Raw genomic sequence first — 15,246 nt, forward strand, 5'->3', positions numbered from 1 at the left:
ACAGTGATAAGTTAGATGCCCTGCTTATTTTCCAGTCTTCCTACACTAGCTGTCAGGCTGAGATCTCTCTCACTGTGATCAAAAGTACTTTGCTTCTAGGCCCAAAGGAGACTTGATTCCATTTTTTATTTTTCATGATTATGGTTGTTTTTGTAGGCCTCAGCCAAGGGACATCCAAGCTGAGCGCCCTCAGTCACCATGCATGGTTTTCTTCCTGAAGGTGTGTGCTCCTAAATACAGCTAGATCTCCCTCCTGTTGCATTTCTTCTTGTGCTACAGCCACTAAAAACACGTTAGGTAAAAAGATGGCAGCCTTATCATAAGTGAGACCACCCTGGCTTGAGTATTGTACTCAATACAATCTGACGCAGTAAGGAAGAAAAACTGGTTGGTAAAGGAAATTTCCACTTGTCATTTGCCACGAAGATCTTCTGTAGAGAGCCAGGTCCATCTGGCTTTTTTAAAACTTGGGATTTGCCTCAAAATTTTGGCAATTTGTCATTTGCTCCTCAAAGAACAGAACATGCTGTGAAATCTGGGTGCTTTATGCCAATATGTGTGCGCGCCATCAGCTTATTTTCCAAGAGATTGGAGTGGGGTGAGCAATATGTCAAGAAAAAGTCATCCTTCTTCTTGTTACTCTCTCTTTTCTACTGGAGGTTGCAAAGGACAGCCTTAACTCATTCTGCTTGGAACAAGAAATAGGCCCTGCCTTGCTTATATTACCTCCCATACAGTTAGGAAAATTCAGTATACTGTTGTCTGGTAAGCATAAGAACACAAGAGGAGCCATGCGGATCAGACCAAGGGCCCATCTAGACCATCACTCTGTTCACACGGTGGCCAACCAGCTGCCCGCAGGAAACCCACAAGCAGAACATGAATGCAACAGCACTCATTTTGTGTAAGAACCCAGAACTGCAAAAAACAACAACACATCAACAACACAATGATATTATTTCTTCATAGTAGCCTGGTTATTTTATTATTTAATATTTGTTGATCTTAATTATTAACCTTTTTTCTACTAGAAATAACTAGAATAGCATGCAACATAAACACAAAACATCAATAAATTCAGTAAAATGACTCACTGAAGCTTGTAAACCATCCACGTAGAGAAAGAAGTTGCACCTCTGCAACTTCAGTGTTTCCTACATGGTTAGCATTAGGCACAAAGAGGGCACAACTACATGTTACACTTACTGTGTGGCATGAAACTGCATCTCTTATTTTTCTTAAATTCATTACAGTTGCAGAGACTAATTGCAAGGGGATTGTTATAGGCAGGGTGGGGAGGCTTATATTTTTCCTTCCTCATTCATAAACCCTGTTCCCCTTCCCCACCTTGCACAATTGGATAGCTTCTTTAGAGCTCTGACTGGTTCTGACTGGAACCCGGAGCGGATTCACCACCCTACTGACATCGGAGCCACCAACGTCTGCTGCGCCTGCCTCTTCACTGGCTGAGGCAAGCCTCCACCAGCTCATAAAATGAGGAGGAACAGCACAAGGCAGGGTTCTAGAAGGGGCGGAAGCTCCCTCCTCTCAGCCTGTAATTTTTACCCAAATAAAAGACAACTTACCTACATAACAGGTGAAGTATACTTCTTCCTTGTCTTAACAGGTGAAGTATGCTTCTTACTTGTCCCTAGGATTGTAGGATACGTATAATAGTAGTCTACTGTCTCCCACCCCCTTCCACCCCGGCCACCTGGAAGGCACGCTGCCTCCCATCTAACAGCAACATTTGCAAAAGGCACAATATTTCACATGTTCCAACTTACGCAGAGATAATCTGCAGAGCAGACCTTTCGATATAGCTACACTCCAGTGCTGTTGCATTGCTCTACAGAAACAGCTTGGAGCTACCAGAGACATTAAGCTGTGAATATTTTTGTGATTTGGATTGAGAATTGTTTAACCTTCTCTTGTATGCCAGAGTTTATGAAGCATGGGGTATTATACACACAGAGAGACACTTCTCTCCAGTATGTTATTGGCTGTTTTTATGGGGTTTTGATTCTTTATATTAGGAGGTGCCTTTGACATAAAGGCTATCTTAACAAATCTTCATCTCAAAAACTGTCAGCCTTTACCAGCCTCGGTTTTTTTCATAAATGAGAAAAAAATGGATAATGTTCACAAGGCATTTATATCGATTGACTTTAGAATTTGCACAAATTGGCCGAGGTGATTCCATCAGTTCTTTACCGCCTGCTAGCAAAGAAGGTGTTTTGAACTGGCTGGAGAACTGATGTGGCCTCATGAATAGTTTATATGATGGGTGGACTTGGCAGCATAGAGGCACTGGTGCTCATGTAGGGTAGTTGGGTGTCCTACTTTACAAAGGATGGCCCTTTATTTTGGAGAGCTGGCAGTGGAGAGTCCTCTATTTGAAGGTGTCCTCTGTTTGAAGGGTTGTTCAGTCCAGTTTAAAGAGAAACAGAAATAAGAAGGGTAGAGAAGCAGGAGGGGGCCTTGAAGTAGCCCATGAACACGATTGGTGGCCATGGGGTGGAGGTGGTGCCATGGGAAATGGGGGGGCTGTCTAGGAAACCCCCAGAGGGCCCGATGTGGCTTTTGAGGTCTGCACCCCTGCTTTATCCTATTATCGAGATTCATCAGACGAGCATTTTATTGCACACTCGCTACTGCCCACTTACGGCTGTACGTGCATCCTTTAGATTAGGGATGTGCTCCGCTTCTAATCGGACCGGCAAATTAGAAGCGGAGCGAGGTGCTTCGCCTCCCCTTAAGGCGGAGGCGAAGAGGATTGGGGGGCCGGCAGAGCGTGGCGAAGAGTAGGGAGCGTGCACACCCCTACTTTAGATGATGACGTCCACCTCCCATGTGCCTCCTGCTCCTTCCACTCGTTTTTCCATCGCAAAATAGACCCTAAGTCCATTTTTTTAAAAAAAAGAACGTGCTGTGACCTGCTCTGTGCAGGAAAAGCCATGCGATAAAAACAGCCTCTGAATGGACCCCATAGTCTTTGTTTACTTCCTCTTTCCCCTCCGGGAAGAATGAGGAAGTGTGAAGAAGCAACGGTAAGGAAACGTGATTTCCCCCGTGTGATTACTCTCATCATTCCAAAAGACTAGAATGTAAATTAAATCCTTTCTGTGAAAACTAAGCATCCTACTTACTGATGCAATTGAAATAAAGCATGCAAATTGTAGGATTTTTTCCCCCTGTGGCAGATTCATTTACTGCTATCACCAAATTTGAAATGCTCTGTTTACTGTCCAAGACCACTCCTGGAGGGGATCCGCACGTCGCTCCCAGAGCGCTTCTATGCGACCCCAGTGCACCCCGAAAACAATAGTCTGACTTCCCTGTAAAAGAAACGAGGAAGAGCCGTCCATGCCGCCGCCGCCGCCGAGGAGAGCTCTCCGCCGGCGAGGAGAGCTCGGCAAAAGAAGGCGGGGTAGAGAGCTTCTTCCGCTCTTCACCCCGCCTTCTATTGCTGAGCTCTCCTCACCGGCGGAGAGCTCTCCTTGTCGGCAGCGGCGGCAGCATGGACGGCTCTTCCTCGTTTCTTTTACAGGGAAATCAGACTATCGTTTTCGGGGTGCACTGGGGTCGCATAGAAGCGCTCTGGGAGCGACGTGCGGATCCCCCCTGATCATGGGTTGTCATCTGTGCTGTTGCGCACTATGGTGCCACCTGAAACATGGCAATGAGTTTGTATGGTCCTTGGAGCTATTTTAAAGGGCTCCTTTATTCATAACATGGGCAGCATTTTCTGTGTTTCTTCCCACACCATGTCTTTCGTAGGCTCTGCTAACATCAATGACCGCAGCATGCTGGGGAAACGAGACAGCGAAATGGCCGTCATCGTACAGGACACGGACACCGTGGATTCCGTGATGGATGGGGAACCCTACAAAGCCGGAAAATTTGCTCAGTCTCTCCGCCTTCAGTGCTTTAGGTACTATGTCTGCCAAAAGCTGCTTCATTGAAAGTAGAGCTGAAAGTCAATTAATTTTTTTTTAAAAATATATTAATTAGTTCCATTATGGAGTCCTATACAAGTCCACGCAGAAGTAAGTCCCATTGAATTCAATAGGGCTTACTCCCAAGTACGTGAGCATAGGATTGCAATCTATGGCTGGGGCATGCTGGGAGTTGTAGGACTTTTTTTCTGTCTAAAGATGCATAGGATTCTACCCTTATTCTATCAGTTAGATATGCATAGGGATAAAAACCATATTTGTGAAGCAAATCTAAAAACCATATTTGTGATGCTCACAAATGTCCCATCTCAAGCATAATCTTAGGCCTTAGCTAGACCTAAGAATTATCCTAGGCAAATGCAGGGGTTGTCCCTGCCTGCTCCCAGGATCCCCTGTGTGTCATTTGGATGCACAGGGATGATCCTGGGACAATCCCAGGATATAGGCTTGGTCTAGCCATGGCTGTAGAAGAACTGACAATGATTATAGGGAACTTCTGTGTCAAAAAAACCCATGAGGAATGCCTTTTCTATGATGCCACTTGCCATCTGCAGTCTGCATATGGTTTTTAAACATCTTATTAATCGAGGGCATCTTTTTAGTCAATTAAAAGGGTCCCCCGTCCCCCGGTCTGATCAATGGATTAAACATTACAGCCGTGTTAAAAGGGCAGAAGTATTTCTCCCTCAACCTTTGGGTGTCAAGAGTAGGATTAATACAGTATAACAGCTTTCCCCATCCTGATACCCTCCAGATGTTTTGGACTTCAACTCCCATCAGCCCCAGCCAGCATGGCCAATGGTCAGGAATGCTGGGGGTTGTAGTCTAAAAAATCTGGAGGGTACCAGATTGCGGAAGGATGCACAAAATCACCTTTCAGGAAGGCACCTTAAGGTGTTGGATTGATACAGTTATCTGTTTTATTTATCCATCTATTTATGTATCTCACTTGGATCCCAGCTTTCATCCAACAGAAGGCTATAGCTCAGTGAAAGATTTATAGGCAGAAGGTCCCAGGATTAGTCCCCAGCATCTCCGGGTAGGGCTGGGAAAATCTCCTCTCTCAAACCATGGGAACCTGCTGCCAATTAACGTAGACAATACTGAGCCAGATAGACGAGTGGTCTGATGAGATATAAGGCAGCTTCCTGTGTTGCTATAATTTGGATTTATGAATGAACCGCCATCATTTCAACTGCAAAACCTGGAATCAGTTCGCAGGAAGTTTGCCTAGCTACACACACTGACTCTCACAGGGTCCCCCCTTCCTTTTTGGTTTTTTAATCCTCTTTGTGGTATACTGTCTTCTTGTTGAAAGGCTCCCTTTTTTGGAAAGCCTCTCTGAAATTAAGGCTGCCACTGCCAGATTGTGAAATACAATTAGCAATCCTTCTTAAATTGCAGCTGCTATCAAACTGACCAGATAACCAGCAGGGTAGCTGCCACAGGATAAATGAAAGCGGTCCCCTCTCCATCTCACACACTGCTGCCTCTCTGAAATTGAGGCTTCCTGGACATCCCACCTTAAATGTGAAGAAGAAGACTTTGAAACAGAAAGTCCAAAACTCGGGCTGGTAATCAGCCCCAACCTCTGTTTGGCTTTTGTTGCGGAAACATCAGGATACTTCCTTAACACCCTCTTTTGTATTTCATATTCCTGGCTCTGAGAATGATTGTGTAAGATCTCTTAATAATGTATAATTTCTTCCCTTGCCTCACCTACTCCAAGCTGTGAGGCTTTGGGTCGGGGTGACGTGGGCTGGTCTCCCCACACTTGCAGACTGTCATATAAGGAAGGGGCTGGGTTTCTCCCTGACTCCTGGCTTTGGAGAATGTTTGCCCATAAAGCCAGGCAAGTGGCCTGAAGAACGACCCATTGATTCCCACACCTTCACATCCAGATCCAAGGAGGGGTGAACTTCCCATATTATTCAAACAAGCTGGAGCGTGTTCAGAAGAGGGCAACCAGGATGATCAGGGGTCTGGAAACAAAGCCCTATGAAGAGAGACTGAAAGAACTGGGCATGTTTAGCCTGGAGAAGAGAAGATTGAGGGGCGACATGAGAGCACTCTTCAAATACTTGAAAAGTTGTCACACAGAGGAGGGCCAGGATCTCTTCTTGATCATCCCAGAGTGCAGGACACGGAATAATGAGCTCAAGTTACAGGAAGCCAGATTCCGGCTGGGTATCAGGAAAAATTTCCTGACTGTTAGAGCAGTACAACAATGGAATCAGTTACCTAGGGAGGTTGTGGGCTCTCCCACACTAGAGTCCTTCAAGAAGCAGCTGGACAACCACCTGTCAGGTATGCTTTAAGGTGGATTCCTGCATTGAGCAGGGGGGTTGACTCGATGACCTTATAGGACCCTTCCAACTCTACTATTCTATGATTCTATGAAAGAGGCCCCTAGTTTAACCCAAGTTCTGGAATCTGGGTCTTTATTCTATGCTTCCTTCTTCATTCGCGATCAGCTCCAACTTCTGTTTGGCTTTTGTTTTAGAAACTTCTGGATACTTTCTTAGAACCCTCTTTTGTATTTCATATTCCTGACTCTGAGAATGATTGCGCAAGATCTCTTAATAATGTATAATTTCTCCCCTTGTTTTTCTTTGTCTCTCTCCCATTCTCAGAGTTGTTCTGGGCAGTTCAGCAGACCCTAATGATATCCAGGATCCTGTCTCTGACAAGTTCTTCAAGGAAGTGTGGATTTCAACAGCTGCACGCAATGCTACTATTTTTGATAAGGTGAAGTATTTACTCAGTCTTTGCTCCTGAAGGAAGTAAAGGAAAAAATGAGAACATCATAGCTTTGTGGGCAAGAGATTTAAAGTGGGTGAGTCTCTAGTGTAGATACACCCTTGCAAAAACTTCTATCCTCACACCCTTTTCTTCTATCATCTCCTTAACTAGGTCTTCCGATGCCTTCCCAGTGATGAAGTAAATAACTTAGCCCAGCTACGGGACTTCATCATCAAACATAAGCTTGCTTGCGAGAATCCTGCTAAAGCAGCAGAAGAACTCAAGAAGATCCATGGATTTCTAGTCCAGTTCCCCTTTCGCTTCTTGGATGAAGAGAATTTGCTTCCATCTGTTGGAACAAAAGAATCCATGGTGCCTATGGAGACTTGGACTTAACAAGATTCCCCTTGTGATGGATTGTAGAAAAACCGGGCTCCTTGGAGACCTATGTAATGGATTGTGGTTGCATGGGACCTTTTTTGCCATAAGAAAAGTGTGCACCAACCCAAAAGTGCCTTTTGATGGAAGAATTTCAGAGAAAAAGAGAGTGTAGCATGGGGGGGATATTGGGAACAACTGATAACTGACATACTCTGCTCATTGATTTTTTTTTTTTTTAAAGAGGACTATCTTTAAGCACCCAGGGAGTTAAGAGAATGCAAGCCACTTTCTCTAAAAGACCACAAATCATATTTCAAGACACTTCAGTTATTCTATGTGTGCTTACTCTATATGGCTGGCTGTCTCAAACAAAAATCAGAAACTCTTTACCATTAGTAACTGGGAAAATACATCTATTTACAGCATCTATCTTTTATGCCAGGAAATTGGCATCAACAGTAGCTAAGGCTACAGCTTATAGGAATTACCTCTTGTACCAGGCAAAGTGAATTTGCATCCATGTGTCCACTTTCAGAGCAATGCACTGAACACTTAGCTATGCGCTGTGAATTTGCATGTGCTGCAATTGAGATGATGTGTCTACAGTGGTTTGTAGGCTATTTGCGTTGGCTAAAATCTTTGATCCTAGGTTATCTAGCTAGAGCTCCTTCTTTTCTTAACTACTTTCTTTTTGTATTCTGTAAATTGTGTAACAACCGCTGAGAAACACTGCACGACGCCACTTTGGGCATGATTGTGATCGCTATCTATTGAGTAGATCGTAAAAGTTTGCACAGAGCTTCTCAGCCCTTTAGTGCCATATTTAGAACAAGAAATACTTCTAGTCTTAGAGTGCCTGCATGTTGCCCGTTACAACAATATGTGTTGAAACCTTCTGAAACAGTTCTGGAAGACTCACTACTTGTTAGCTTCCCCAGTTTTATGCACTGGGTAGCATTGAAATGTGTTTTTATACATAGATGGCCAGGATGCACAGTTTGTTTTTTCCTCACTGCCAAGAAAATCCCTTTTCTCATGTCTAGAGTGTCCACAGCCAAACAGGTTACAATTTACTAAGAAATACTTGAGGTTTTGATGAGTTTATGGAGAAACCCAATTCTCTTTTGTTCCGCTTTCCCCAAAGAATGTAAACCATATAGCAGAAAAATTATACCACATAGCATGAAAGGTATACAGAAGTAAAATTAAAGAGTGGAGACCATGGTACAGTAGTTTGCATTCAGGACAGGTTCAATCCCTGGCATCTCAATATTAAAAGGATTCAGTTGCAAGAGATGGGAAGGACTGCTGTCTAAGACTCTAGGACAGCCTTCTCCAACCTGTGCCCTCCAGCTGTGTTGGATTACAGCTCCCATCACCCCGGCCCGTGCATGAAAGGCATTATCATGCAACACATCTGGGGGGCACAAGGCTGAGGAAGGCAACCCTAGAGCAAGGGTCAATGGAAAGTAGATCTCTTCCGCTTCCAGCATTCATGACCAGTGGCCATGCTGGCAGGGGCTTCTGGGAGCTGAACATCTGGAGATCTACTTTTTCTGTTGTTCCCTGCCTCAATCAGGATGGAGAGGCGGGTAAGAATTATTATTATTATTATTATTATTATTATTATTATTATTATTATTATTATTATTCCTGCCCAGCCCTGCCCTAAAGAACTGCTGTCAGTGACAATAGGTAATAATGGGCTGGATGGACCCCATAGAAGGTATCTTCCTATGTTCCTAAAATCCAACACAACTAAGTTCAGTATTATGAGGGACACATGAAGACCTGTCATTTCAAAGCAGAAACAGCAGTTTGGCTCTTCTCTCTGAGGAATGCCGTCATTTTGTTCAGAAGATACCTCTGATCATAGATCTGGGACTTACAGTCCTAATGGAACCCTAAAACTGACATTTCCTGGAAGTGCAGAAATATGACACCTGCTAAGAAAAAGACAGCCTTAGTCCACCAAAAGTTTGACCCACTAAAACAAACCCCAACTGCAGATAGAGTTTCAGATCTATAGTCGTTCTCCATTTCTTTCAAGGTTGTGTTGTTTACTTGCTGAGCAGGGACCATCTGTTCTCCTTTGGTATCCTCATCACCCAAGGTTGCAGCAGCTCCATAGAAAAGCATCATGCCTCCTCCACTGCTCCTATCTTGGGGAGACAAGCTTACGTGAAACCATTCTAGCACCATAATGATGATCATGATAGGAAGATTAAGTGGATGTGCGCCCTGATTAATTTCAACTGAAGGTGTGCATTCAAATGTGGCTGTTAGTATGATTACAAAGAAAAGCTATGTGCCCGATGCTAACTTTGCAACAGGCCTTAAACTTCTTGGTTATCCATCGTGCATTTCCACCTTCAGTCCCATAATTCACCATAACTCAATTTAGGCAGCGCTCCTATTTACTGAAGCACCTTGTTATATAAATGTGCTGATTTCCCACTTCATTCCCCATGTGATGAGTGTCTGGGACAAAGTCAGTCATAGTGGGTTGCACAGGTGACTTGGGAGCCAGAAAAAGCATACCTGAAGGAGGCTGCAGTTTATGCCAGTGGGAAACAATTCTATTATCCAAATGAGGCTCAACTGTCTGGCCAGTAATATTCATTACAGCCCTGTCAAATTCTGGTTTCTTTTACCAGTCAGAGATGGTGACGCAGCTTCATTACCAGCACTATTTTCTTATTGGCAGGCTCAAGAAACTAAGGGCTTCTCCACATAGGGACTGAGATTGGTTACTCATGGAGGTTTGTGGGTCCTGTACACTACACTGTCAAGCCCTAGGGCCTCTCCCATGAATTCTGACCTTTATCCTGGGGTGTTTTTTTTAAGACTGTGGATAATAAAATGTTTAAATATGCCAAGTTGAATTTCTCTGTGAAAAGAGGAAGTGGTGCTATAATACAGCGCCATCCAGTGGCTGTACAATGAAAACCTATAGAGCTTGCAGATAAAGGAACTCCCCTGGAAAAAGTTGTGGAAGTCATGAAAAGGAGCGATCTTAATCCCACAAAGAATACAGAAGTAAAACCCCAGTAAAACTGTGGGATAAAATGCCTTTGTGTAGAGAAGCTGGAGTGATTTACCAAAGGAACAGTGCCTAACTTACACTGATAAATAAACAATACTAACGTTCCTGAAGGGCAGGATAACTGCCCAGCTTAGTTGCATGTTGCTACAGTGCCTGTTATTTCATGTTACTAATTAGTAGCGTGGACAGAAATCACGTGCATTCTTTGAAGTTGATGATCCAGCCGTGTATTTTGATCTTTTAATAATTCATACACAGCAGCCTTTTAGGCGATTGCCTGCACAGCTAATGTGTGTGAAGCACGGTACATTGACAGTTGTTTGTCTCTGTATTGTATGGTACATTGACAACTGTGTGTCTCTGTAATGTAATGTACTGTACATTGCTTGGTCAGCCTTCGGTTTCTTGGGAAGTGTCAATTTTTACATTCTTTCTGTGGCCAGGATGGACTGTGGTCAGGAATGACCGGGGTTGTAGTCCAAAACATCTGGAGGGCACCAAGTTGGGGAAGACTGTTCTAGGTCCTGGCTGGTCAATCTGTGACGCAAGAGGGAGCAATGGCCCAGGTAGCAAGGACAGGAGAAGAGCAGATAGACTCAGCCTGCAGTTCTGCCAGCCACTACCACACCACACAGCACTGCTGACTGCTCCCCAGGCTGAGTAGACTAGAAGCAAAGCGCCCTGAATCATTGGGAGCTCTATCTGTGCTGTATCATTCACACTATAGGAGCATAGGAAGCTGCCTTATTTGGAGTCAAACCATGGCTCCATCTAGCCCAGTCTTGTTGACGTTGACTGGCAGAAGCTCTTCAGGGCTTCAGGCAGGATTATTTTCCTAGCCCTACCTGGAAATGCCAGAAATCAAACCTAGGACCTTCAGCATGCAAAACAGGTGCTTTTCCACTGAGAGGCAGCTCCTCTCCTAAGCCATACTTTGGACTTCACTTGTAGCACACGTGCCCAAACAGTTAGCCATTACTGCTCTAGCTTGTGGCTATTTTCTGTGAGAATGATTTGTAGCTATGCTTACAGGTTCTGTGTTGGTGGTGTGGTTTTGGCTGATCCTTTGGATCGTTTTATAGGAACTGCAAGCCCAGAAAGAATTTAGATGGTCTGCACATATGGCGAGCTAGACAGCAGGTATCAAACCCAATTTGCAGCCGTAAACCTATAGAGCAAGCTTGTTCCATACAACTGTTCTTTCTCTCATTATATGGCTATCTGCTCTAGATATATTACCATGTTTCCTGTAGGCATGAATGAATGTTTCCAAATTGTGCGCAGTGGTTCCCAACTACAAAACCTGCCAAAATTGAAATGTGATTAAATTTTATTTTCTTAACAATTAATTCATAAATAACTCTGTAAACTTTCGATTTCTTGGATCTAAAGGTGTGTTGCTTCACGTTGTCCTAGTGGACTGTTCATTACAAAATTCCTGGCTGTGGAGCTGTTCAGTTTGGTTTACCCAGCTTAGCTGCTGCTGTGCCTGACCTAACTCTCTTCTTGTGGCTGACCACCCACAATCAATCATGCCTGTTTATTGACCTTGAAGTGTGTCTAGTCCTTTGGTAAATCACTCCAGCTTAAGTGGCCTATCAAGATGAGACGGTTTAACTGTTTCGCTGACTTTGAATCCTTCGACTTTTGGCTTACTCCCACGGAGCCTTATCCAACCCCTAGGACCCCAAACCTGTAAAGGGACAATGGTCCCAATTTGTCACAAGAAATAGGGTGCCAAGTGTCCTCTTTTACAGAGGACAACCCTCTATTTGAATGGCTTCTAGAAGACTGTCTACATTGGAGGCATCTTCTATTTAAAAGGCTGTCCAGTTCAGGTCCAGTATAAAGAACCACCAGAAGGAACAACTGGGCCTTGAAATTGCCCAGTAACAGTTCCTGGACAGCAGACCGAGCACTGCACACAGGTCACTTTGTCTTCCACATTATGAGATATCCTGTATTTTTATTTAAATGATAATTACTTCTAAATTTGCATCTATGCCTATAAATTAGTATGTGCAAATTTTATGCATGTCTATTCTCTTTTGACCTCTTATTTGGTGATTCTTATGTGGCCAACCTACCCGTGTTTCTGCCAGTCTACCATGCCAGTTACTGGAGGACCTATACTAACTGCAGAGACATCATGTGACTTGGATAGGGGCCATAGCTCAGTTGTATAGCACACAGCTGGCAGGCAGAAGGTCCCAGGTTTAATCCCTGGTATCTGCCGCAAAGCAGAGGGAGCTGCTGCCAGTCAGAATCAACAATGCTGGAGTAGATAGACCAATGGTTCAAGGCAGCTTCGTAGGTTCATAAGATTTACACCAGACCTCAGACTTACAAGATCTTCTTTGTTCTTTACTAGAATCCAGAGATCCCCCAATCTCAGCTGGGTGCAAAATGGTGGCAGGAGGCCAGGCATACTTTTAGAATTAAGAAACATGGTACTTTGGAGCACGTACTCAGCCCAGGAATTGCTTTTTGATACTGGAACTGTGCTCACAGACCACTCCTGGTCCTCCCTCCAGCAGATCGCCCAACTATCTACCTCCTTCCCACCTCTAATGTACTTGATCTGGATGTGATGAACCCCATGTTGGTATGTCCTTGTCATGTCACAGAAGGAGCTGATGCAAGATCAATTGTGTCATACAATTCCTTATTTACGATGCTCACAAGGCAGCATAGCTTTTACTTTTGTATTGGACCTGCAAGACTCACTATTGCCCATGCACTGAAATTAGTGGTGCAAATGGTTAAAGAAAATGCTGTGTCTGACTTCTGCCATGTTAGAAATAGCGGACTTTTGGGGGGGAATCCGTAATCTTGACTCTTAAGTTGTCAACTAGAGGTACAGTTCTGGGTATTTTCTTGTGCACTGCCAACCCTTCTGCGACGTGAACATATTTATGTTTGTAATGATGTTTGAACACCTAAAATAAATGGTCTGAGGCCAGTATATCTAATAGACCATCTCCTTCCATGTGAACCTACTTGCTCACTCAAGTCTTCAACACCACTTTGAGTTCGGTGGGTTAGCACACAGGATAGGGACTTCTTGGTTGTGGCACCCAGGTTATGGAGCTGTATCCTAAGAAGCTCATCTGACCTCCACTCCCTGTTGGTGTTCAAATGCCAGATAAGAACAAGGCTATTCCGGTGTGCTTTTGGCATAATTTAAGTTTTCTTCTCCCTCTAGTTTATGTTTAGGCCTGGATTGTTGTTGTTGTCCTTCCCTGTTTTGTATCTTTTTGTATTATGCCATTTATTATTGTTTTATTGATCTTGTTTTTACTGTTGATTGTTTTCTACATTGGAGCACATATATGTGGCTGGTAAGGCAGGGTACAAATAGTTTAATTAATAAATACAGGAGTGTGATTGTGTGGTCAGGAAGGCACCATGTTTCTCCTACTGCTAATGTCACGGGCTTTGAGAACCTCCATGAAAGCTTCATTGCCCACACTGCTGCTGTAATTGATAACACTTTGAAGCCCGCTGAATCAGGAATCCATGAGGCTGAAGGACAAAAGGCAGTATTGATTGAAATAATCTTGCAACCATCACAGAATCAGAATGAAAGCCACATACTAATGGAATTCAGAGCTTCTTTTCCTTCTGACCTTTTAAGAAGGAGGAGGAGGGCCCCGTTTTCTTTGTTTTCCTGCAGTTGTCACTTGGCCCTTTTGTTTTCTCAGCATTGCGTTTCCTAAAATAGATGGAGACGCTGAGAATAATTGTAATTTATTTGTCTCTAGCCTTGACACAGAGATAATGGGAGAAAAACAAATTTAGCTTTTTAATTGGCTGGTCAAGCCTCTTTCACATAAATGGGAGTATTATCTGGATTAACTAGATGGTAAAGGGAGCCTGTATTTTTATTTCTACAGAGGGGTTAGAAGAATTTTATGTATCTGTGCAACTATATGAACACTGTGAATATGCCTTCTGTGAAGGATTCAGAAATATCATTTGGGTGTTTTGATTTATATATTGCTAGTCTTGCTAATGGCTGCTTTTATTATTTTCTTTCTTTCCTCTGTAACTGGGATTTACGTATATGTTCATCAACTGAAAAAATAACTAAAATGTAATGCGTCAGAAACCTTTGCGTTACAGGACATTATTTTGAGAGTCCTAGATGCTCAAAATCCTAGCCTCCTTTCACACTGAATCGAGCACTTGCTTGCTAAAGGCACAGCCAAGAATTGGTTATTTAAATATGAGTTTAGCCACGAAATGGATTTGGTATGGAGGAATAGATTAGAGAGAGCCAGCAAGAAATGCTGCATTCTGCCAAAGGAAAGGGGCAGGCATTAGGGTCTAGGCTTATACAAAGACCCTAAGCATGGTGATAGGGAAATTTCCCCAACCCTGAAAGCGAAGGAACGACTCTTTATTTTTACTATGTATGTAGGAGAACAGCTCACCTCGTACAAACTGATGGCAAAGCTCTCTACAGATACAGATAAACAACAACAAAAATGCAGACGAGCAACAGGGCGTTTCTCTCCCCTCCCCTCCCCTCCCCCCTGCCATTTTTAAAATTTATTTACAGGGATTCTGGGCTCTCCTGAGCTCCCAGACGTCTGCCCTTTTCCCTTCCCAGCTGATGGCAACCAATCAGGGTGTGCCATTGGCTATGACATGCCTCCGCAGCCATAAAAGTCAGGGTAAGTGCCCGACTTTTTTTCAGCGGAGTTTCTGGGGTTTGCCCCACAATGGCGGCTGTGACATGTAGATGACCTGCCGCTTCTCTGAATCCACCCCAGGGCAAACCCTTCATCAAGAGAAGGCCTAGTGGCTTTGGCCCAGTCTCTGACTCTCAACTTAACCCACCTCACAGGGTTGTTGTGAAGATAAAATGGAGAAGAGGAGGACCATATAAGGTGGGTTATTTGCAAGAGAAAAAAGGTGCATCTCATGAAATGGACTCTAGTCTATGAAAGCTTACACTGTAAAAATATATATGTGTGTTGGCCTTAAAGGTGCAACAAGGCTTTCTGTTGTCCCAAGTAAAGATAGACTTCTTTAGATACTGCAGCTCTTAATGTTTTCAAGCTGATTGTTGCCAGGGCATTTTCTAGCTTTAGACAAAACCTTGATTTTTAT

General features: G+C 43.7%; 1 protein-coding gene across 1 annotated transcript in view; it reads left to right on the top strand.

Moving 5' to 3' along the window:
* The window catches only part of PLD1 (phospholipase D1), a 149,419-nt gene extending 135,180 nt beyond the window's left edge, over nt 1-14,239 (top strand). Inside the window, exons 24-26 of the mRNA XM_063131984.1 lie at nt 3,781-3,934; nt 6,593-6,707; nt 6,873-14,239. Coding sequence (XP_062988054.1) covers nt 3,781-3,934; nt 6,593-6,707; nt 6,873-7,097 — 494 coding nt within the window. The 3' untranslated portion in view covers nt 7,098-14,239. The remainder of the gene's footprint in view (nt 1-3,780; nt 3,935-6,592; nt 6,708-6,872) is intronic.
* Nucleotides 14,240-15,246: the final 1,007 nt, after the last annotated feature.

Source organism: Elgaria multicarinata, chromosome 8 (genome assembly GCF_023053635.1).
Source record: "Elgaria multicarinata webbii isolate HBS135686 ecotype San Diego chromosome 8, rElgMul1.1.pri, whole genome shotgun sequence".
NCBI lineage: Eukaryota > Metazoa > Chordata > Lepidosauria > Squamata > Anguidae > Elgaria > Elgaria multicarinata.